This window comes from Furipterus horrens, unplaced genomic scaffold, assembly GCF_987537825.1.
Source record: "Furipterus horrens unplaced genomic scaffold, mFurHor1.1.pri manual_scaffold_17, whole genome shotgun sequence".
Classification (NCBI taxonomy): domain Eukaryota; kingdom Metazoa; phylum Chordata; class Mammalia; order Chiroptera; family Furipteridae; genus Furipterus; species Furipterus horrens.
In genome coordinates, this window is record NW_028327187.1 from 74,634,203 (window position 1) to 74,658,867 (window position 24,665).

At 52.2% G+C, this 24,665-nt stretch overlaps 1 protein-coding gene across 5 annotated transcripts; it reads right to left on the reverse strand.

Moving 5' to 3' along the window:
• Window positions 1–442: 442 nt before the first annotated feature.
• Window positions 443–24,563, reverse strand: PDZD4 (PDZ domain containing 4). 5 transcript variants are annotated; one of them, XM_090265385.1, is made up of 8 exons: window positions 24,100–24,563; window positions 6,100–6,335; window positions 4,901–4,991; window positions 4,320–4,418; window positions 3,309–3,371; window positions 2,771–2,872; window positions 2,386–2,496; window positions 443–2,209 (listed from the first exon to the last, which is right to left on the reverse strand). In XM_090265385.1, exons 1-8 carry the CDS (start codon window positions 24,157–24,159, stop codon window positions 662–664), a joined length of 2,310 nt encoding a protein of 769 aa, XP_090121511.1. In that variant the 5' UTR covers window positions 24,160–24,563; the 3' UTR covers window positions 443–661. The 5 variants fall into 5 exon arrangements, with proteins under 5 accessions (XP_090121511.1, XP_090121510.1, XP_090121514.1 ...); XM_090265384.1 differs by having other exon boundaries at window positions 6,082–6,335; XM_090265388.1 differs by lacking the exon at window positions 24,100–24,563 and adding an exon at window positions 23,472–23,552 and having other exon boundaries at window positions 6,082–6,335.
• Between the last annotated feature and the right edge of the window lie 102 nt (window positions 24,564–24,665).

Here is a 24,665-nt window from a genome sequence, read left to right on the forward strand (position 1 = left end):
ACCTCAGAGTGGAGGCCAGCAGGAAAGCTGCTTCCCATTCTTCCCTTCCTTCCCTTCCCTTCCCTCCCACCCAACCCTCCCTCTTACTCCCCACCCACCCACCTCCTTCCCAGCCTTCACTAGGGGGTCCACCTTTGTCAGGCTGCCTGAAGGAGCTGCCAGTCCCCAGGGCAGGTGCACGAAACAGAAAAACAATTGGCAAGCACAGAAAGGGAGAAAAACCACAAAAATCAGGGTTGCCTTTGCCTGCAAATAGTGCAGGCTCCCAGCGGGGGGAGAGACCGCTCAGCTCAGAAGCTGAGCATTCTCTTGTGCTTAGGACAATCCTCTTCACCTCCTTCCAGCTCAACTTCCCTGTCCCCGAGTTCCCACACTGAGAGAGCTCTGGAGGGGTGTGCGTGAGTGTGCGCGCGTGCATGTGCCTGGGCTCATATTGCACACACGTGCACACAACTGAAGGGGTGCCCCTGCTCCTCAGGGGCTTCTCTCTGGTAACCAAGTCCTGTGCACACACAAAGACAGGTACACACACACCTGTGTACACACAGACACACACTGGATTCTAAGGGAGAGTGGGGGGCGGGGTCCCTGGAGGCTCACTGAACCTGGGCTGGGGCAGAGGGCCCGCGCCTGGAGTACAGCTGGCTCCCATCTGAGAGGCTCAGACAGTGGTAACCGAGAGCAGAGGGTTGTAGACCCGCTTGCCATCAGCTGAGCGAGTGCCGTGGGCCAGCATCTCCTGGATGGTGATCCAGTTGTCTAGAATCTTCTTGTTCCGTTTCTTCATGGTTTTGCGGTGGCTCAAAGCAATGATGTTGAGCTCAGCCTTGCCGTCACCGTTCTGCTGTTCCCTCAGGCACTCCAGCCGGCTCTGCATCATGAACTCACGCCGCTTCCGCTGCTCCCGGGCCCGGATCAGGTGCTGCTTCCGCTCCTCTTTGCTCCAGTAGCGGCCCATCTTCATCTCGCTCATCGCATCGTCATCCGTGGTCATGCCACTGCGCTCCTCTCGGATCTTCAGGGCCCGGGCTTTTAGGAGGCGGTCACGCACAGGCCGCTTGGCCACGTAGCGGGTTCCGTCGCTGCGCACCTTGACCTTCCACTCCATGCGGGGTGCTTCAGAGGCTGTTGCCACTGCTCCGCCCACCCGAGGGTCACCAGCCAGACCCAAGGGGCCATGACCCAGATCCTCCAGGCCGCGTGGTGCGGCCAGCTGCACACAGCTGTGGTAGTGCTCACTCTCCTGGCCCTGGCCTCGGTGGCGCCTAGAGAGATAAGGGCTGCCTTCGGGGCCCACATGCTCCAGGGTCACCCCCATCTTTGGGCCACGGCGGACACGCTCCTCTGAGTGCTGTCTCCGGCCCACCTCAGGATCCCGGGAGAGGGGTCGAAACTTGGCAGTGCCCCCCTGTAGAGGAGAACCCTTGAGGTGGGTGGCAACAGGGGGGCCAGGTGGCATCTGGTTCAAGTTGGAGTTGCCAGCAGCTGCCCGCCTCAGGGGGCTCTCCAGCAGGGGTTCGGTGAGCAGTGGGGTGCTCCGGCAGCTCTCCCCTGTGTTGTAGGCACTGGTGCTGTCCTTGTCAGACTTCTCAGGCAGCTCAGAGATGTCAGACAGCTCGTGCTTCTTGGGCTCACTGGCTCCCAGCTCATAGAGGCTCTCGTCCTCCAGCAGCCAGGCCTTCATGCAGCGTTCCCGCAGCTGCTGCATCTTCTGCGCCCGCAGGATGTTGCGGCACTTGAACTCCAGGTGCCGTAGTTCCTCCTCCAGCATGGCCATCTCATGGCCTAGGCTCTCATTGCGGTTGACGTCCAGGGCACTGTTGCCACCAGAGGCCCGGGAGAAGAGGAGGCCCAACTGGTTGCCATTCTCCAGGTGGCGCTTTATCTCCAGCAGCTCCCGGTAGCGCTCATACTCCTCGTCAGTGAGGCCAGGGACTTCACCACCCCCCAGCCCAGCCCCCTCAGCCAGCAGGGAGTCCATGCTGAAGTGGAAGTCCCGGCTCTGCAGGGCATCCCCTTGCAGGCCAAACTTGCGCAGGGTCCCAGGTGTGTTAGTGGTGCTCGGGGGCTCGTCTCCCAGCAGATCGTGCTCAGAGCTCTCCTCATTGCGGGTACTCTCGTCTGTCCGGCCAACCCCACTGTCCAGCTCCTGGCTGTTGCTCAGGCCTGGGCCCACATCGGGGGGCCCTTGCTCCTCTTCGTTTCCAGGCTGGGGTAAAAAGGTGAACCCCACTCAGTCTGGGTCCCACTAGCGGAGGTGCCGCAGAAGGATTGGAATCAGAAGGGCTTTTGGGATCTGGCCCACCTCCCACACACCCCCAGCCCCTCCTCCCTCTCCCCCTTCCTGCTTGCCCTCCCTACCACCTGCTCTTCCTCCTTGCTCACCTGCTGGGTAGGGGGGGATTTCAACTTCCCACCACGCAGGTCCCCTTCATTCTCTGAGCCCAAGTTATCCAGGAAGTCATCCCGGTCACTGTCCTTCCATCGCTTTGCCAGCTGCAGAGACAGGCCTGTGATGTCCCCACTGTCTTAAGGATCTCCCCAAACACCCCTCCAGTTGCCTCAAGGTTCCATACCCAGCCTCTGGTCTCAATGAAGTTAACAACCCAAGAGAGGGTGTGGTCCCAGCCCACTCAGCCATCATAGATCAAAAGGGGAAATAGGCCCTGCCAGGTTGTTGGCATGTCTGTGCCCTAGTCACAGATCAGCAGATTCCAAGATATAAAGACCAATGTGAGGGGACCCAGAACACCCTGCTGGACACACACACCTGGCTCTCAGGCCGGGCCACCAACAGGGAGATGTTGGTGTTCTCCTCCTGGCTCAGGATGGCCACCGCTTCTTCCCGGTTCTGGACATCCACGCCGTTTATCTGTAGCAGGTCGAGGAACAATCAACAGGGATGCCAGAGGTGGCTCTGGAATGGGCCCTGATTTGAGCACCCTGGGCTAGAACAGGCTCTTGAGCTTTGGCAGGATGGAAAGAAGTAGAAGATGCCTTGGGAGAGGACAGCCTGGCCCGTGTGCAAAAGCACATGTGCTCACAGAATGGCATGGAGTAGGAGATGTGCTCACATCTGGGGGATAAAAGAAGAGGCTGGAAAAGTGCCAGAGCAGGTCCCATGTGTACACAGAAGCCAACCAAGGCAGTTGTGTAGGAGAGATGAGATCCAGCCACGGTTTCAATCACGGCAGAATGCCTGGCACCAGGCTAACCTCTTAGCAGGACAGAGCAGGGACCAGTTAAGAAGAGGTGGTGTGACAGCTGGCACATCGGGGCCTTGGGTCAGGCCTGGCTACTCTGCTCACCTGGATGATTCGGTCACCTTCTCGGATCCGGCCGTCTTTGGCTGCAATGCTGTTGGGATTCACCTGCAAGGCACACACATTCTGGGGACTTAGCACCTCTGCCAAAGCGCCTTATCAGTAGGAAGGGTCAGCCCCAAAGCAAACCAAAGGCTCCTTGCTTACTCCTTCTTCAGCTTAGACCAGCAACTTCCAAGCTCCAGGGGGCAGGGGCAGAACAGTATGCCTGGGGCTAGACACCTTACCCCAGCAGGAGCTGCTAACTTGCTGACCAAAACCTTCCAGCCCCTGCCTGCCAAACCCCTGCCAACCCCATGCCCACGCCCTGACTAGCACTACTACTCTTTCGGATGGAAGCCCATTTTGTGTGTGTGTGTGTGTGTGTGTGTGTCAGAGGCTAGGCAAATGCAGGAAGCTGATACTTTCCCCTACTTCACCATACTGAAAAAGTATCAGCAGTAGGATATTCATATGAAGGTGAAATTGATTAGGATACTGCTAGAGTGGGGGAGGGGCAGCAGGAGTCATCCTCCCTCCTGCAGACACACAGATAGGTGGGGAAGAATGACCCCCATGAGTACCAGGAGGGCTGGCTGCAAGGTGTGGAAGGAAGAACAAAGCCTGGCCAGGACCTCGTCCTGCCTCAGCCTTGCCCAGTGTCCCACCCTGGTCTGGCCATGTGTGCTGAGGAAGGCCGTCGGGCTAGACATACACTAATGCCATTGGTAGTCTCAGCCTCACTGGTCAGCAGCCTCCCTGCGATGCTAAGGAGGCCCTATCCATGGCACCTGAGTCTTTGTGGGCAGCCTTAGAGCCCTAGGCAGTGTGGAGAGACCAAGAGGTTGGGTGGTGTGCCAGACCCTGCCTCAGCACCCAGCACCATGGCACCCGTTTCCTTCACGGATGCAACACAGATTGGGTACCAACTCCAGCTTTGAAGTTTTAGCAACAAGAAGACAACATGGGGCTCTGCTGCCTTCTAGAACCTCTACCCCCATATCCCCACCTTCATACCTCTCCAACATAGATGCCCAAGTCCTCCTCATCATCAGTGCGGTAGCAAACCATCAGGCCCAGCTTGTCCTGGTGGCTGGCTTTATACAGCTCCACCTCCTGCCACAAGAGGGGGTGAGGGAAGCAGAGGAAGAAAGCGCCAGAAATATGTGAGCAAGGACCCATGCTGCAGCAGTGGCAGCCATGGCCCAGCCCTCACACCCAGCAGCACTTCACCTGAGCTTAGCTTCCAGCCCCAGGTTTACAGGATCTCTCTTACCATACCCAAAAAGGCACACGTGTTCAGTGGTCTTCCCTACCAGGAAGTGCCCAAGACAAACGAGACACACAGGACGTGCAGGACAAACATGTGCAAGACGCAGATTCACCGACATAAACTGACCATAGAACCTCACCCGTGCCCTCCCCAATTCAGCCAGACTTGGCGGGTGAACCTGAGTAACCAGCCACACACTGGGAAGGACCACGAGGCTCAGCCACTTGGGAGCAGCAGGAGCCAGGCCTGTGCTGGGCTGTAGACAGCCGTCCTGGGGCTGGTTCCCGAGGCTGGCTGCAGGCCCTGCCCTGGCCACCCAGCTCACCTCATACTCCAGCTCGTCAATACGATCTGCCTCCTGCTGGCCGCCCTCCATGAACTCCGCTGGGTCATAATACTCATGGTTGATGGGGGGGCTGCCCAGGAGAAGGGGGGATCAGGCTGGCCATCTGCTCCTCTCATACCCTTACCCAAGCTCCTGGGCTGGCCAGTCTCTCTGCACTCAGCATGGAGCCCTGCTCTGGATACACCCTCAGGGAAGATGGCCAGGCTACTTCTTCCAGAACCCCCTCCTTCTGGACTACATACATAGACCAGGAATGGTTACTGAATGGGAGTGTGCAGGGGTCCGCACTGAGGACACAGGCATGCCTAGCTCTCCCACCCTGTCCCACCCCGTTCCCCAACTCAGACTCCTCAAACCATGCCAGCCAGCAGGGACTGACTTCTCTAAATCGTGTGGGTGCCCCTCCCACCCAGCATTGACCCCACTCATGCAATGCCCCCAGGAGTTATCCAGGCCCCGGAGGACTGCTAAGGGGCAGAGAAGGACCCGGTCTTCTTCCAATGGTGGCCCCTCTTGCCCCAAAGTTAAGCTTGGCTGCTGGCAGCCCTGGGCCTACCTCTCTGCGAAGGGGATCCTGGGACCATCTCCCTGCAGCCAGGGTTTAAACTAGCAGAATGAGTCAGTGCTCACACAGTAATGAGCCACCAGGCCGAGATGAGAGGCCCTTCTTCAAGCAGGCCAAAGAAAGAAGCCGAAGAGATGGAAGTTCAGAGCAGGGAGAGGGATGGGACAGACAGGGATGCAAGAAGATTCAAGGGGTGATGCTTGTGAGGCAGAAGACGATGGGGCGGCAGAGGAGAGAGGATGAAGGAGGAGGAGCTGAGGACCTCAACCTTCCAGCAGCAAGGTCCCAGGATGGTCCTCCCTTGGCCCTGGGGGTAGATAGAATGGGGATCCTGCATGTCAGCCTCCCCTGGCCCCTTCCTCGGCTGGTGTCCAGCCTGAGGCTAGAGGCCTGAAGATTTCTGAGCCCTTGGGTGCCACAGTCAACTCTAGAGGCCAAGAAGCCTGCTTCCTGCCTGAGAGGGCAAGCCAGTTGGAGCCTCCCTGCCACACCCAGAGCTGCAGCAATGTAGCCTCTGGGTAATGTAGGGGTGGCAGCCTCTGGTGGCGTGCCCTCTCTGGAGGCAGGGCCCGGGGCCCTCCTGAGGGCAACTCACAGCTCAGACAGGACATACGGCTCCAGGATGACCATGGGCGGGGTGGGTGGGCGCAGCTTGCCCAATGCCATGATATGCTCGAAGGTGATGTCGGTCTGAGTGCCACTGTCCACCAGCTGCAGGTCATGACAGGAGCTGTCCCCCCGGAGGCGGGGGCTGCGTCTCAGCACCTGGATCACCAGGGGCTCCTTGGAGGAGCGCAGGGCCTCCAGGGTTTGCTCCTGAGACAGCTTCGAGAGCTCCTTCCCGTTCACCTGTGGCAGAGACACGCCCCCATGAGAACCCACTGACCAGTACCCCAAATCTGCTAAACCAAAAAAATCTGCTTTCCACCCTTGGCCCTGCTTACCCTTAATGTCCTCATTCACAGGCAAGCGCCACTTCTCAGCCCTCTGTCCCCACACGGTGCCACCTGGGGGTTTCTGGGCCGTACCGCAAAGGCAAAGCCGGGGATTCCCAGTGACTATGCACTGGGTCTGGGGGCTCTGCTTTCACACTAGAACATCCTTCAGCCCTCCTCCAGGAGCCATCCACTCTCCGGTCACCCTCACTCCAACCCTGCTTCTCCTTCAGGCAGCAGAGGCCAGAGCTAGCACTCAAAAAACTGTGGAGTCCCCCTTGGCAATAACTGAGCATCTGTTGTATGAGAGGAAGACCTTGAACTCCTCTCCTGATGGATGTCAGTCAACAAATGAGCTCAGGCAGGAGGGTCGGGAAGAACAGGATCTCTGTCCTCAAGGTAGTGACAGACTCGCCAAAGAGAAAAAGGCCAACAACACACATAGAGCCCCTTGGCATTACAAGACAGTCTAAGGGCAAGGAAATGGCTCTTATACAAACACTGCTGTTTCTTAGGTGCCTGATGTGCCCAATTCTGACCCCGACAATCCCTTTGGCAGATGAGGAAACGATGGCTAAGCAAGATGAAGGGAGTTATGAGCCAGGCCAGGATGCACAGTGGTGGGGTGAGGGTGGGAGGGGGCAATATCAGGCTGGGGGCCAAGGAAAAGATGGAAAAGTAAGGTGATACTGGCAGGGGGAAGGAGGGCCTTCCAGGCAGAGATCCAGGGAAGCAAAGATCCAGACCAGGGTCTCAGCTGCGAGGAGCAAGTTGTCCTCAAGGCAAGGGGGGCGGGGGGAGGGGAGGAAGAAGGCTGGCCCCAGCCCAGCCCCCAATTTCTGCAGCAGCCTGTGTGCCTTGGGCTCTGGGACAGTCACTTTCCAGCTAGTGAACTCCACTGCACACTCTACAACTTCAAGGCCCTCCTTGACAGAGAGGCAAAAAGACTAATGACCAAACAAGCACAGCCAAAATTTGTCATGGGGCCAGTGAGCGAGAGTCAGGAAGCAGTTTCTGGAGCGGGGAGAGTGGTAGGGTCTTCAATTCACTCAACAGCTTTGTGGAAGGGCCCTTCTGGGCCTGGTGAGGCCACTCACTAGCAGTGACACCCCAAATGACTACACCCAGCAGGTAAGTGCTAAAACAGACCTTCGGGGGAGGCTATGGAAGCATAGGGCCAGCCTAGGAAGGGGGTTAAGGGAAGGCTCCCTGAGCAGGTGCTACCTTTCCTGCTTCAGTGGAAGGGAGAGGGGGCTAGAATGAGACAGTGAGGCTGGTTTGCAGGTGGAAGCAAAGTCCCTGACAGTGTGGAGAGTGCAGGTTCCAGGAACCCAGTATGCACCCATGGACAGAGCTTCTGCTAGATGAAAGGGAGGGGCCCACTTGGGCAAAGGCACACAGGCACAGGCGCCTGTGGCAAATGAGAGCCCTTCTCTGCTGCACTATGCTGTTCCTGTCTTCTCATTCTCATACACAGTGCCACCTTCCACCCTGGATGTCTCGGGGGTGGAGATTCTTCATAAAGATGCCCAATACAACTGCAAAACCTTGTCTCCCTAGCTGCAGCGTGATAGACCAGCCCCTGGATATCGTTCCAGGAAGGCAGGCTGTCTTAGGAAAGCATGGAGTCTGAGGGCCTCTGGCTGGCCATGGCTCCTCTGAGTAATTCCCTTTCTGCTACATGATTACATCCTTGTAGATAATTTCAGTTTTTGTCTGCCCTCTCTCATGGCCAGAAAAAATATGTTTTAATCAATATTTTTTAATTATGAAAGAAGCACATGTTCATTATAGAACATTTAAAAAATATAGAAAACCATCACGTGCCTTCAGAGTTCAGAGTTGCTGAGTTTCTGCATAACAGCTGGAGGAGCCCTGAGGAGCCACAGCATCTCAGGCCTGATAGGAGGCAACATGGGGCTGGGGGTTCAGTGACTGAGGAATGGGCTCAGTTGGGGACCTGGAAGAAGCCCCCTTCTTGCTATATGTATGTAGTAGGGGCTGGGGGGTATGGGAGGTGGGTACCCATGCAGGGTATAGATGGAAATGGGGCAGAGGGTATGTGAATGGGAATTGGTGGAGGTGAGAATAGGAGTGTGGGGAAGCAGTGGGAATGTGGGTGGGGTTTTGGCTGAGGTGTGGAGGCCTGGGGGTAGGTACGTGGGTAGAGTGTGTTCAGGGGTGGTATTTATGTATTGAGTGGGTGTAGTGGTCTGGGTAGGGGTATAAGTGGGGTGTGGGGGTCTGGGTGTGAATGGATTGTGTACGTGAGGGGTGGGGCATAGTGGCTGTTAGGGTGGATATATGACCCTGTGTTGAACCCTCTTCTCCTCCAAAAGGTCTTATCTCCCCTCACCCCTCACCACCTTCCCACTCAGCCCTAGGTGTTAGTCTGTGTCATTATCCTCCTTTGTCTCTATCCTAAGTTTTTGGTAAATTCTTCAGCTGCAGGGTAGGAGGCACCTGGGTGGGGTAGGGCTTTACATCATCTTACCCCAGCTCTCAACAGCTGCCATTCTTTCCTGCTCCCTCACATATCCTTCTTTGTGGATCAGAGCAATAGGAGCGGAGTTCTCAGCACCTGCTCATCACTTCCTGCCCCCTCCTGTCACATAAACCCACTCAAGGCCAGGTGCCCTAGCATCTCCATCCCTCCCAAAGAACCACACTCACTGGTAAACAGACATGCTGAGGCTCTGCTCAAGCAACTGTGCATCAGGAGCCATGAAAGGCCCAGTGAATACCCAAGGAGAGCGCTGAGCAAGCTGAGCACGTGGCACAGGCTGGACCCTGATAGACCAAACATGTGGGCGAGGTTTCACAGCCACGGACTTGATTTCCATCAGGCTCTGGGAGACTCACCGAATACACTCACACCACACCTTGCTTTCTGACCTGAGAGAGCCCACCAGAAGTTAAAGGCTCAGGATGGGCATGGGGAGGCCCAAGCTCGGCCAGATCAGACAGAAGTCCTCAGCTCATCCTCAAATTAGAAAGGAAGCCAGAAGCCCTGGCTATTGTGGCTCAGTGGATTGGGCATTGAGCATCAGCCTGTGAGCCAAGTGTCGCTGGTTTGATTCCCAGTCAGGGCACATGACTAGGTTGCACATCAGGTCCCCAGTTGGGGGTGCGAGTGAGAGGCAACCACACAGTGATGTTTATCTCCCTCTTTTTCTCCTTTCCCCTCTCTCTAAAAAGAAAATAAATAAACTAATTAATTAATTAATTTTTTAAAGTATTTTAGAAAAAGAAAAAGAAAAACAAAGGAAGCCAGTCCCCAAAGGACCCCACTCAGCCTTCCCAGGAGCTCCTGGGCAAGATGGCCCTCAGGTCTGCTTCCATGCCTGTCAGTCAAGGATACTCCCTCTTATTGCTCTGGTCCACAGAAAGAAGGACACCCGAGGGAAGGGGCCTGGTTACTTATAGCCAGAAGGAACCCAGTTAGGATCATGTTCCATGTGGACCCAGGGTGGTCAGCTGCGCCAGAAGCCCTTCCAATTCAGGAAGAGCGATACTTGCTTGGATGAGCTCATTGTCAGAAAACTCAGGATAGCAAGTGCAAACTTGCATCTTTTTGAACAATCCGGAAGAAATCCACTTTATCTTCCAACACTTCACATACCTGAAGCCCACTTGAATGTCCATGTACCCCCTTTACCCCAGTTCCCAAAGGCTCTCATCTTCTCTGGCACTCCGGATGGGCTGTGCCAGTCTTGCCATGCGCCACCCATTATTTCTTGCCTTAGCTAGAAACTACCCTTTGGCAGCAGTCCTGCTGGTTTCACAGTACACTTGCCTTGCCCAAGACTCCATGTTCTCTACTTGGGGCCTCTCCGCACTCAGCTCTTTTACCTGTTGCTGGGATGGGCCTAAGTGGGTTGGCCCGTGGACCACAGCTTCAACCCAATTCCAGCTGAGCTAGAAGTCACTTCACTTCCACCAGGAAGAGAGGACTTGGGCCTTAGAGGCACCCCTTTGCCCAAATGTGACCCAGGTGGCCCTCACACACTGTGCTTTCAGCCAGCTTCGTTCCCGTTTATACATTGGGAGCACACTCACCACCCAGTCCCCACAGGTCCCAAGAGCAGTAGCCATCTCCAGGTCCCATGGCACTCAGCGCCCCTCATCCTGGCTGACCCCATCACCTGGTCACACATTCAGTCTGGCTATTACCCCAGAGTGTAAAATAGTTATCTTTCTGAAGGAATTTGTCAATAATTATGAAGTTCGAAAATGTTCATCATGTCTTCTGATCCAATCAATTGGCTCTAAATAATAGATCCTAAAATGATGACAGATATACAAATTACAAAGATGTTAAAAGCAGCATTACTTTTTATTGTGGTAAAATGTGCCTAAACACAAAATTTACCATCTTAACCATTTTAAAGTGTACAGTTCAGTGGCATTTAGCATATTCACATTGTGCAACCATCACCTCTAACTCATTCCTGTCCATCTGGACATTTCAGATAAATGGAATCCTACAGTATGTATCTGTGTTGTCTGGCATCTTTCCTTTGAAAAGTTCTCTAGGTTCATCCATATTGCAGCAAGCATCAGTACTTCATTCCTTTTAAGGCTAAATAATATTCCATTGTATTCCATAATATTGCATTGTATAGATAGACCACATTTTATTTCTCCATTAAACTGTGGACGGACATTTGGGTTATTTCTACCTTTAAGAGACTGAATGATGCTGCTAGGAGTATTCCGGCACAAGTCCCTGACTTAGTGTTTGAGTCCCTGTTTTGAAACCTTTGGGGCATATACCTAGGAGTGGAATCGTTGGGCCATATGGTCATTCTATATTTAATTCATTGAGGAACCACCATTCTTTTTAATGCCAAGAAACTGTACAACAATCTTGACTTGACTGTAAGTGTCTACCACAGTCTTCCAATAACAAGCCTGTTTATTAAAGATATAAAATGACACATGAATGCCCTGACTGGTGTAGCTCAGTGGGCTGGGCATCATCCCACAAATCAAAAAGTTACGGGTTCAATTCCCAGTCAGGGCACATGGCTGGGTTGCAGGTTTGGTCGACAGTCAGTTGGGGTGCATGCGAGAGACAACCAATGTTTCTCTCTTGCATACATGTTTCTCTCCCTCTCTTTCTCCCTCCCTCCCCCTCTCTCTAAAAATAAATATGTAAAATAACACATGAACTATGATGATTATATAAAATGTTTATGTGAAAAGGTTTGGAGAGAATAAGTAAAAATACTGTGCAAGGGAAATGGAAATCTGAGATTTCTGGGAGTGTGGATCCCAGCAAGTAGTAGGCAGCCTAGGCTGCGTGGAAGAAGTATTTATGTAACTTTTCTCTTTTGTTCTTTACAGCATTCTCTCCAATGAAATATATTTACATAATCACAGAGAAAATATACAAAAACAATCTAGCCTGTGATCTGTGCTGAGGTTTTCTCAGTTTCCCTGCAGACCATGGAAGCTGGCTGGTTTGTGATCCTGGCTCCTGGGCAGCCAGGCTCAGACTACAGCCTCCGGGCTTCAGCTCCTTGAGTGCCAGTTAAAGAACAGGGACAGTGAAGTCACATCAGACTTCACATCCAGACCTGATCTAAGGAGGCACTGAAGCCCTACTTTCTTCCTCCACTGCCTTCAACTTTCTGCCCAAAAGGAAGGCAGATCCCAGGAGCCTGCAGTCCTAGAGGAGATGAAGTAGTGTGGGGAGAGGGGGGGGGGGGTCACTTGGACCTTGGGCTCCAGGTTGAGGAAAAGCCTTCACTTCAGGACCTCCTGCCTTGAAGGTGAGGGGGATGGATCACAGCCACCCACTCCTTAGGGCAGGTGGCCAAGAAGATCCTACACCCATCCCAGGGAGCACTGGGAGGCTGGTTTTGGAAGAATGGGGAAGTACCTGGCCACGGGGCTGGCCAGTTAGTCTCAAGTGGCCCTGAGGACCAGGGCAGGACTGAGCAGACACCCTCCAACCCCACATCCTCCCCATTCACCTCAACACCCCATCCCACTTTCACTGTCTCTCTCTAGGATTGCATTTGCAGAAATGATTCCGTGTGGCCAAGGTGTGGGCCATGATCTCCCCATCCCAGGGTTTGAGCAGAAGATGATTACTTTGTAAGTTACATAAATATTTAATCACTATGTTGTACATCTGAAAACAATATAACAATGTATGTCAATTGTCGTTGAAATTTTATTTATTTATTTATTTTAAAAGGACACTCTGGCCAGGTAGTTCAGTTGGTTGAAGTGTCTTCCAATACGCCAAGGATATGGGTTCGATTCGCAGTCAGGGCACGTACAATAATCAACCAATGAATAAATAAGTGGAAAAACAAATTGATATCTCTCCAAAATCAATTAAAATTTTTAAAAAATAGAACATTTTTTTAAAAGAACAGGAGGTTGGGGGGGTGGCACTGACCCCCTAGGTGATGAATTTTCCTTAAAAAGGAGCCCATACCCACCCAGCACCCCAGTGCCCACCCCAGCCACTCAATGCAAGCCAGTCATCCATGGTAGGACCCCTCCAACAGGAGCTTGGTGATGAAGGTGACCAGCCAAAAAGCAGGGCAAGGATGTGAGAGGTTGGGATAAGGGAGAAAACACAGCTGAGGCAGGTGCTTAGCCCTAGCCAGGCTAAAAAAAGGAGGACCTGGAGGCAGTCATGGTGGGTATGGGAAGACCTTTCTAACAATCAAGGGTGTTGGATGTGAGTGAGGAAGATGAGGGGTCCCAGCAGGTGGATGGACCGTCAGAGGCTGTGCTGGATACATGAAGTCTGGGCACCTGGGCCACTGCCTGCTGCTCTGGGCTCTGAGAGCAGCCCTGGAGGATCCAGCTCTCTCATCACCAGGGCTTTGAGGACAAGAAGTACCTGAGTTCACCGGAATGCTGATGGGACAGGTTCAGAAGAGGAAAACTTCATAAAGCTAGAGAGAATGAGGAAAAGAGAAAACCTTGGGGACATTGGAGGTAGGCAAGAGGAACACTGGAATAAGAGAAGGGACACCCATGGCAAATGAAGAAGACATGTGAGTAATGAGGGGACACAGGGAAAAATGAGAGCAACACAGGAAGCTCAGGAGTCTGTCAAGATTTGGCAGGGGCCAGGCACAAGTGAGAACTGACGCCGCTGCTGCTGCTGCTGCTTCCCCTAACCCAGCCTTGGCAGCGGCCAGTGGCTGAGGGCGGGGCCTCAGGCGCACTCGCACAGCCCCCCTCCCAGCCCAGAGCCTCAGACAAAGAGTCCATCTGTGCCTTTTCCCTCTCTCCCTCTCCCTCCCTCGCCCTGCCTCTCCCTCTCTCTCCCCCTCTGCCTCTCCCTCTCTCTCCCTCTCTCCCCTCTTCTCCCCCCCACCCCCGGCCTCCTCTCTCCACACCCCATACTTCCCAAATGCTCTGATGCAGAATCTGGCCAGGCGAGGAGGAGGGAGGGGGAGGCTGAGAAAAAGAGCCCAGGCCTGGCTTTCTGAGGTTCCCGCGGGAACACCCTGGGAAGCCTGGGGAAGGCCCTTTCACTCATGGTAAGGCCTCAGGGAGGTGGTTAACTACATAATTGCTAGGGGAGCCCACAGCCACTACATTATGACTAAACTAACCCCACTCTGAGGATTAGGAAATAGACAAGGAGAGAATAGAAACCAGAAGTTACCCTCTGTCCTGGCGCAAGGAATTCTGATTGACCATCTGGCTCTCAGCTCTGCAGTCAGGAGTGTCTAGGGGACACTTTGGACGCAGCTGTGTCTCTGGCTTCCCCAGTCCAGACAAGTGTTATGGGGACCTCCAAACAGACAGGGGATCAGCAAATAAAGAAGCCCAGAGAAGGGCAGCCTGAGCCAAAGACAAGAGTCTCTGCACTCCTGTCTTTTCAGTAACCCAACCGAAGTCCTCATTCATGTCTTAACTCTGGATTTTGAAAATTGTCAATCTTCAATAACATAGGAACATCTGGCAGTGGACATCTGCATTCCCTTCACCTGGATCTTCCCAGAGTGCACGTTCTGCCGCCCTGATCCCTCCTTTCTATACATACACTTCGACAGGAAGATGCTGACATGAATGCTGCCATTCTTGAGGGAAACCACAACACCCTTAAAATGCTCATGGATTTCACACTGATATAGTCAACTCCATACATCTTTCTTGTTGTACCACTAATGCCATTAGCTTTTTTCTGATCCAAGATCTAATCAAGGACCACACACATTTACATTTGATTGTTTATGTCTCTAGTCTCCTCTAATCTCGGACAATTCATCCATTTTTTAAACTTTCATGACATTGACCTCTTAGAAGAGTCCAGGGCAGCTGCCTTGTAGAATGACCCAGAGTCTGGATTTGCCCTCATTCGATTCAGCTTAAGCACTTCGACCAGTTGCTGTATCCTTCTCCTTCCCCTTCTCTCCCCAACATCAGGAGACACTGGAGTCAGGCTGTCTCAGTGCTGGGGCAGTTTGGTTGGTTTGATCATGTAGTCAAGGTAGAGGCTGCCAGGTCCCTCAGTGGCAAAAAGTTGCATTTTCCCTTCCTAATTCATAAGAAATTTGGGGTAATACACCTTGAGATACTGTGAATATCTTGTTCCCAACAATTTTTATCTAATGGTTTTACCATCCAAGGATGATTGTTGCCTGAATAAAGTGCATTTGGTGGCTACAAAATGCCTTAATTTGTAAGAATTCTAGCAGGGACATAGCAGTACACTCCATCATGTGACTAGCCCAGTGAATGGTGTGCCCCCAGTTGAGGCTGCTTGGACAAGCCATACCATCCACCTCCATAACGTCCCCAAGACCTTTCTGCCCAGGAGCAATAGCGACAAAAATATGAGAAGCCTTCACCTTCAAGATCTTTTTAGTAGTCTGAAGGTGGTGTGTATGTCTGGGTGCCCATGTGAACCGCCTGTATGTTGGTAAAACTGTGAGTATGAGTGAAGGGACAGGAGGGTGAGTTACTACATGTGGCGTAGAAAAATGGATTATGTCCTTTGGGACCCACCTTGAGCAATGACCCCTGGAAGTTGATTCGATAGGTCTGAGGTGAGGCCTCGCTTCTTATTTGTAACGAAGTCACATCCTAAGTGATTTTGATGTGATTTGGGGCTTCATTGATTTAATCCAAGTTCCTACCTGAGGTTCTTACTACTCAGCTGTGTAGTCCAAGGACCAGCAGCATGGACATTGCCTGAGAGCTTGTGAGAAATGCAGAATCCCAGGCTGCACCCTGGACCTGTTCAATCCCATCCTATCTTTTATCAAGGGCCCCAGGGTGGAATCGGCTGTTCCACAGCGCCCCCTCGAGTAACCAGGGGGACGTGCACGCACCTGAACAAGGTTCAGGCACCAAGCAAGTGCTTCAAAGGGTCTCTCTCTTCTCTCCTCAGCTCTCCCTCTCCTTCCTCCCCAAAGCTGCTAAGTAGGTGGGTGGTGCCACCCATGGTGGGCTGAAATCTGACCCATCTGCCTTGCTCCCTGCCTTTCCCAGAAGGGGGACAGACCTCTCAGGAACCTCTGAAGTCCTGCTTAAAGAGAGCAGGACAGGGAAGGAGGGATGCCCCACAAGGCCTAGGTGAAAAAGCAAAGCAATTCCTGGTCATCAAGATTAGCCTGTCAGTGTGCTCACAGCTTCCCAGGCCCTGTGGCCAACTGAAAAGATCCTCCCACCCACCTCTGACCTGCCCTGGCTGGCCCAAGGGCTTGATCCTCAATCCTCATCTAGCAGTAATCAAAATGATATTCTTTATGGAGTGCTTTTCATTTCCACTGCTCAAAGCAAGCATGAGGAAGAGGTAGATTGTACTACAAAGACGGGAGATGCCCGTGACACCCCGAAGCTAACCCCAAGCCCCAGCTTCCCAGTCTTTTCTCCTTTGACTTGACTCCTGAGCAAAAGGACCAGATCTGTCCAGTTCTTTTACATTAGAGGAACCCTAGGAATATTGGACATTCCTGTCACTGGACATTGTCTGTGACACGTCCATTAGTAAGGCCTTCTGCACCCAATTTCAACAGCACAATGACCAGCTTAATGGCTTGATGGCAGTAACTCCACCCAAATAAGATCCCAGGGGACCCAGTGCCAGATACTGATTTTGCCAAGACAGTGACTCCAGGAGGCAGGCATTCTTTATTCCCATTTAGCACCTGAGCAAACAGACACTGAGCAAATGAACCATTCACTATCGGCACATCACACTGTCTTACCTGGCAGGGGCCTAAGGCAGAAGGAAGACCCCCTTCAGCAACCTCACCTGCTTTTTGTCCTTTGCAAATGTCTGTTTGTACATGTATTTCTTGTTTTCAAGCTTCACTGAGGCATAATTGCCGTACAATTGTTAGAAACAAGGTCATAGTGACTCCCAAACCAGTAGCAAAGTCATTGGTAACAAAAGGCAAATGTAATTGAAGGGTCTTAAGGGCAAATGTAATTAAAGGATCTCTGAGAAGGGAGTGGATAACATTAGCATATTCACAAATCACAATAGGGGCATTTAGATGAACGCGTTAGATTGTACCTCCGGAGTATCCAGTCATGGAGAAATGGGGAAGGAGGAGAGGGGAGGGGAAACTAGTTGCGTTAGGGTGGGGAAGCTAAGACTATAAAACCAGGTTCCTTTGTCTACTTGGGGCGCACATTCTCCTGGCTATGAGGGTGCGCCCGGCTCTGCAGACTCGTGAATAAAGGCCTCGCTTTACTGCTCAAGTCCTGTGTCCCGGTTTTTATTGTGAGCGTTTCTCACACAATCATCTGCACATATTTAGAGCGTACAATTTCTTTTTCTGAAAAGTTCTTTTTAAATATTTTTATTTATTTATTTTTAGAGAGGGGAAAAGAGGAAGAGAAACATCAATGTGTGGTTGCCTCTCACACACCCCCAACTGGGGACCTGTACCCGCAACCCAGGCATGTGCCCTGACTGGGAATCAAACCGCTGACCCTTTGGTTTGCAGGCCAGCCCTCGATCCACTAAGCCACACCAGCCAAACTAGAGCATACAACTTTTAAAGTTTTGATATATCATATATATGCACACGTGAAATCATCACCACAACCAAGATAGTGACCACTTCCATCATTGTCAAGTGTCCCCATGCCCCTTTGTCATCCCTCCCTCCCAACCATCCATACAAATGCTGCTTCTCTTTCGGTCACTATGTATTAATTTGCATTTTCTAGTATTTTCTATCATTGGCTCAGGCAGTCCTCAGAAATAAGGTAAGGAAGGAAGGGTGTTTTTAAATCTTGGGTCAATAGTAGAGCGCGATAAGCTGGTGCACATGATGACTACTAGAATTCAGTGCCCCATTCATGAATTCCAGTGATTTCCAGCGGACCTGATCCATGCACAATGACGGAACCAAAGCCCTGCTCACAGAAAGCCCCAACTCAAGCGGGAAGGGGCATGTCAGAGGGGACAGGTGCCATGGAAGATAAAGAAGTCTCAGAGGGAAGGGACAGACATTGGCCCACTGCCCTCCCACCCTGCCCTCATCAGTAACCCCCCCAAATTGTAAAAAGGCGCCAGGCAAGGGTATTTGTGGTGTTCCAAGCTAGATTCCTAGCACATAGGATGGTGGCTGGCACAGTTGAGGTTCAGCAAGTAGGTACTGGAGGAAAGAATGCTTGGGAGACTACCAAGGGACTAGAGAGGTATCCTTTGACCTCTCCTGATGTGGCCAGAAGGAAGAAGACAGGTAGTTGACTCACTCACTCATCCTAGAGGCTGAAAGAAGAGCAGAAGGGACTGGGCCCCACAGGGAATGGGTGAATGTCAGAGAAGGGGTAGCAAAATCAGGAAGACTGCAGTGACAAGGGGGAAAGGCAGGCAAAGAGATAAGCTCAAGAGTGGAGTATGATTAGATCCACTAGAGAAGGGCACAGGCCCAGCAAGCAGAGGCACGTGGAAGGCATTGTGTGCCTTGCTGTTCGATGGTGCTAGGTGATGCTGCTTGCTCCCCCTTCCACCCTTTGTAATCTGGCTCCTTCTGATTCCTAACTCAACATGCAACCCCCTCCTCCCCAGATTTGGGGTCCTTTCCAGATTTTTCAAGCTCACCCCGCCCCCTCACCGCCAGACTCAACTGCCCCCAGCACTCATTCTTACAGGACATGATTGGGATAATAGAAATAGGGCTGGTGTTCTGACATGCTGCATTTAAAGTATTGTAATAGCCTTGTGGATTGAGCGCCGGCCTGCAAACCAAAGAGCCACCAGTTCAATTCCCAGTCAGAGCACATGCCTGAGTTGCGGGCCAGGTCCCCAGTTGAGGGCGTGCAGGATGCAACCACACAATGATGTTTCTCTTCTTTTCTTTCTCCCTCCCTTCCCCTCTCTCTAAAAATAAGTAAATAAAATCTTCAAATAATATATTAAGTACTGTGATAGACCATATCAGTAGAAGAATAAAGGGGCCAAAGTCACATGTACACCAACAGCCACAGACACAGAAAAGGCATTTGACAAAATCTAACAGCCCTTCACAGCCCTTCATGAAAGAACACTCAAACTAAGAATAGAAGGGAACCTAACCTGATATGGAGCACTAATAAGGAGCATCTGTGAAAAACCCACAGCTAACCTCATACTCACTGGTGAAAGACTGGAAGTTTTCCCTTAGATCAGAGACAAAGCAAGGATGCCCACTGTTCAACATTGTACTAGAGGTTCTAACAAAGCAAATAGGCAACAAAAAGAAATAAAAGGGACCTAGATTGGAAAGGAAATTAAAAACTACCTCCATTTGCCCATTACATGATCCTATATATAGAAAACCCTGAAGAATCCACTAAAAACTATTAAAGTTAATAAATAAAGTTTAGTAAGGTTGCAGGATAGAGGATCAATATACAAAAATTAATTGTATTTCTATACAAAGGCAATGAGAAAAATGAAAAAGAAATTGGGAAAACAATTCACTTACAACAGCATCATAAAGAATAAAACACAAAGGAATAAATTTAAGAAAAGTACAAAACATCAGTGAAGGAAATTGAAGACCCAAATGTAAAGATATCCCATGTTCATGGGTAATTAATAGTCCCCTAAATTGATTTACAGATTCAATTCAATTCTCACAAAACTGCAGCTGGCTTCTTTTCAGAAACTGGCAAGCTGACCCTAAAGTTCATATGGAAACTCAGGGGACCCGGATTAGCCAAAACAATCTTGAAGGAGTGCAAAATTGGAGGACTCACACTTGCTGATTTCAAAATTTACTTAACAAAACTACAGTAAAAGCAGGTGGTACTGGCATAGATAGAAATTTCTCCAAAAGATATGCAAATGAGCAATAGCACATGAAAAGATGCTCAACATCATTAGCCATCAGGAAAATACAAATCAAAACCATAATGAGCTACCACCTCACACAAAGTAGGATGGCTATTATCAAAAACACGTGATGAGGCCCGGCTGGTGTGGCTCAGTGTATTGAGCACTGACCTGCGAACCAAAGGGACATGGTTCTATTCCCAGTCGGGGCACATGCTTGGGTTGCAGGCCAGGTCCTCAGGTTGGGGTGGCAAGAGGCAACCACATATTAATGTCTGTCTCCCTCTCTTCCTCCCTCCCTTCCCCTCTCTCTAAAAATAAATAAATAAAATAAAATATCTTTAAAAAAAACATGTTGAGCCCTGGCCCATGTGGCTCAGATGGAGCATTGTAAACCAAAAGGTCTCAGGTTCAATTCCCTGTTAGGACACATACATAGGTTGTGGGTTCGGGTCCCCAGTAGGCATGTTCGTTGTTCCTCCCCCTATCCCTAAAAATCAATAAGCATGTCCGCAGATGGGGATTAAAAAATGATTTAATCAATTAATTAATTTAAAAACATTGGGGCCTGGCTGGGTGGTTGGAGCATCATTGGGTTCACAAAAAGGTTTGTGGGTTTGATCTCCAGTCAGGGCGCATAGGGGAGGCAACAACAGATCTTTCTTTCTTTTTCTTTCTTTCTGTCTCTCTCTCTCTCTCTCTCTCTCTCTCTCTCTCTCAAATCAATAAACATATCCTTGAGTGAAGATTTAAAAAATGTGTTGCGGAGGATGTGAAGTTGGAACCCTCTTACACTGCTGGTGGGAATGTAAAATGGTTAAGCCCCAGTGGAAACATTAAACAGAATTACCATATATATGACCCAGCAATTCCATTTCTGGGTATATACCTAATAAAACTGAAAGTAGGGACACTCAGATATTTGTACACCCACAGCAGCATGATTCACAATATTCAAAAGGTGGAAACCCAAATGGCCACCAACAATTGAACTGATAAATATGATGGGGTGTAGCCATATAAGGGAGTATTACTCAGCAATAAAAGAAATTTAGTACTGCCCTGGCTGGTGTGGCTCAGTGGATTGAGCGCAGGCTTGTGAACCAGAGGGTCACAGGTTTGATTCCCAGTCAGGGCACATGCCTGGATTGCAGGCCAGGCCTCCACTTGGGGGCGCAAGAGGCAACCATATAGTGATGTTTCTCTCCCTCTTTCTCCCTCCTTTCTCTCTCTAAAAATAAACAAATAAAATCTTTTTCAAAAATTTAAGACAAAAATTTATTACTAATACATACTACAACATGGATGAACCCCCAAAACATGATAAATGAAAGAAGCCAGATACAAAGGGTCCCATAAGTAACATATGGTTCTGTCTAGAAATGTCTGGAAAAGGTAAATCCAGAAAGACAAAGTAAATCGGTGGGTGCCAGGGGCTAGGAGGTATGGGGGGAAATGGGTACAGGGTTTCTTTTTAAGGTGACAGAAATATTCTGAAATTAGATAGTGGTGATACTTGCACAACTCCCTGAATATACTAAAAACTTCTGAATTATACACTTAAGGGTATGCAGCAAATTATATTTCAAGCTGTAGTTGTTTGTTTGTTTTTTAAGTGCCTGTGAGTCATCAGCCAAAAAGGGCTAGGATAGAGACTTGGAGGTTCCTTAACATGGGGATCAGAGAACTCTGGAGATCAAGGAAGAGGCTCCAGGGAGCCCTTGTACAAGGAAGTCACATGGCAAGTGATGTGGGTGTACTGCACATGTGCATTTCTCTGGGCTGCATGGTGTCTCTGCGGGGTCTCTTACCCTAGTAAGTAATATGCATAGATCACAAGCAGGTCTGGAGGAGACAAGAAGTGCCACTGAAGCTGGGGAAACACCAGTGCTCAAGGACCATTAGGGCCAGGCAAGGGGGTCCAGGAAGCTGGCTGGTCTTTTGAGACAAAAGCTTTCTTCTTTGAGAAGAGGCTACAGGCAAAAGTTCTCCTTATGCCAGGGACTCCAGCCCCCAGAAATGGATTCAACTGAGATAGCTAATGGTTTTCTCTGCTTTTCAGACTTAAAAAATTCAGTCCTCTTTTGTCTTCCCTTAATTTTAAAAGATGGTTTCTCTTAAGATTTAAATTATTATTATTATTATTATTATTATTATTAGAGGGTGAAGGAGGGAGAAAGCAACATCAATGTGTGAGAGAAACATGGACCAGTTGCCTCTCAAACACGCCCCAAACACCAGGGACCCCTGCAACCCAGGCATGCGTTCCGATCAGGAATCCAACGGACCTGGAATCCAACCACAACCTTTTGCTGGGTGAGACTACACCCAAGCAACTAAGCCACACCAGTGAGGGCATAGTTCCTCTTTTAAAACTGCATCCAGTCTCCCGTTCTGTCCAAACTTCTGCCGGAGCTTTAAAAGGAAACAGCGGTCCCAGGAACTGGTCAGGGATGGCTTGCAGCCCAGACCAGGAAACAGGAGGGGAGGCCGTCTTTGGGACCCGCCGCCCCTCCTCGAGGCCTACTTACCCAGGCCTTGGGGATCCCTCTCAAGGAAGAAAGCCTGGCCGGAGAATTTTGATTCACGCCCTCATCAGACATAGAAACCCGTGAAGGCAGTCCCAGCCCAACCTGTGGTGTCTCCTCCCATTGCCATGGGGAGCCCCCCAAAGGGTTACTGCCTTGTTGTCTCCCACCCGTGGCTCATTTCAGACCTGTAGTGCCGTGCAGGTTACCCTCCGCTTTTCACACCTCCCCATAAGGTTCGGCCTGAAATGAAGTACTACATCAATGCCTCGTCGGCAAAGTCCAGAGCGCACCGCTTTGGAGCCGCTTGCCTTCTGATGAAATAATTCCAAGGAGAGCAATGAAGCTGGGATTCCACGGCCTCATCGACCAACCACCGCAGCCCACCTCCCTAAGGCATTTCGGGTGCCCATCACTGGGATTCCACGGAACTGCCTCTCGGTCCCAACCTGGATCCTTCCCGAACCTGATCCCACGAGGAGGCAAAGGCTAGGAACGGGGGGTGGGAGGCAGGGATCGTGAAAACCCGAGGGCTCTCGCGCCCCGGAGACCTGCCTGCCCGGAGAGAATGGAGGAGTGCAGCCAGGCTAGGGTAAGATTACCCCTCCTGCCCGCATCCCCCACAACCCCGCACAGTGGCCAGAGGAACTAGGTTCCTAGCACAATTCCTGGGCTTCCCCGACCTCGCCAAATCCCTTATTCACTGATTCTTTCCCCTCCCCCGGCCCCGCTGATGCCTGTAGCTGTTTCCCCTATTCTTCTAAGGAGACCTCATTCCCCCCAGCCAACTACGCTCCGGCCTGCACTTGCACCCCTATCCTGACCAACGAACACGGAGTTAAAGTGTATACCTGTCTGTGCCGGGTCTGTCCCTGGGTCTCTACTCCCTCTGACCTTGAACTCCCTCCACTTAGTGCTGGGGCGTCTCAGGCCACACCATTTGGGACACTTCTCTAGACAGATCTCAGAGCGCACACAGAAAGTACACACACGCGGGGCCGCAGGAGCCTCGGAGCACATACAGACAGGGCACAAGCATGCACTCACGAAATAACTCAGCGTACAGGCAAGGAAGCCCCGCTCCTAGCCTCAGGGCTGGAGTCCCAGTCGGAGCAGGCAGCCCGGTGTCTCCTCTTCCTCCCAGCCACACACCGCCCGTCCACGCCCCCCGAAGCCCAGCAGGAGAGAGAGAGAGAGCAGGCCGGGCACCGCCGCCCGTGGACCGCCCTCCCCTCTGAACCTAGAAATGGCCACTCACCCGAGGCACCCAAGGCCCAGGAATCCATGGTTTGGAGAGTGTCAGCCTGGGACGGGCGTCGGCTGGGCCCTGGGTTGCCCGCGCGCTCCTGCGCCCCTGTCCCGCGGGGACCTGGATTTGGCCTCCCCTGCGCCGCGGGTGCCCGCCTCCCTGCCCTGCCCTGCCCTGCCCTGCCCTGCCCTGCCCTGAGTCCTGCAGAAGAAGTGTGCGCAGGGTTCAGAGCCCGTTCCTATGCAACCTCCACGCCGAGCCGGCGCCCGCAGCATCGCGCCTCCCACCTCCCAAGGTCGCCTGACTCGGACCGAGCCCAACTTCCTGACCTGGTCCGATCTGAACCCAAGGCTTGCGTCCCAATCTACTCCTGGCGACCAAAGGATGAGTCCCGCACCCCCATCCCCACGCAGTTCTCCCCTACCGTGACTGGTTTCCCCGGAGCGCCAACACCCAAGCAGCTGCAGAAATGGAGGGAGGGGATGGCCCCCTACCCTACCACTTCCTATAGAACCCTTCAGCCCTCCCACATCTGCGGCCCCGGCTACACCAGGCCTTACTCCCGGGCCGGCTTTCTCCTCAGGTGGCGTCCACGACCCCCGCCCCCCACCTCACCTCAGCGGCCCAGACGCCCTACCTGAAGCATCACTTTGTACTGCTCCTCCGGTTTCTGGACCACGCACATATTACATCCCATGGTGCTGGCCGGTGAGGGAAGAGGGCGGAAACGGGTAAAAGCCTTTCACTGGTCTTTGCGCGGGACCTGGGGTCCCGGGCCGGGGCCCGGAGCCATACCCTAGAGCAGGGGGCGGGCCGCCTAGAGGGGAAGGGGGGCACGCCCCCAAGGGGGGGGTAGCTCCACGCCCCTTGGGTTAACTCTTAGCTGGCAGAAGCCAGGCGCGGGCATGCTCCCTCGCACCCGGCCAGGAAAAACAAGGGAAGCGGGGGATGGGCGGGAGCGCCGGGCGTTGCTTGGCTACGGCCCCCCAGGATGAGCGGGGGCGCGTCCGGCCTCCGGGGGCTTTAGGGGCCTTGGGCCGCGCACCTCCCCGCCCGCCGGGTCCGCCGCTGCCGCTGCCGCTGCCACCTCCGGCTCCCGCCCATGGCCGCTGGCCCCGGGAGCCCGGCCCTCGAGCTCTGCGCCGCAGCCCGGCCAGCCGACTGGGGGGCGGCGGCGCGGCGGCGGCCCCCGCTCGCGGCCAG

Coding starts and splice junctions, on each gene's coding strand:
- PDZD4 (XM_090265384.1), bottom strand. CDS start 24,159: ATGGGATGTAATATGTGCGTGGTCCAGAAACCGGAGGAGCAGTACAAA. Junction 4,992..6,081: donor CCGTATGTCCTGTCTGAGCT/GTGAGTTGCCCT, acceptor TCTCCTGGGCAG/CCCCCCCATCAACCATGAGT. Junction 2,873..3,308: donor AAGGTGACCGAATCATCCAG/GTGAGCAGAGTA, acceptor GACCTGCTACAG/ATAAACGGCGTGGATGTCCA.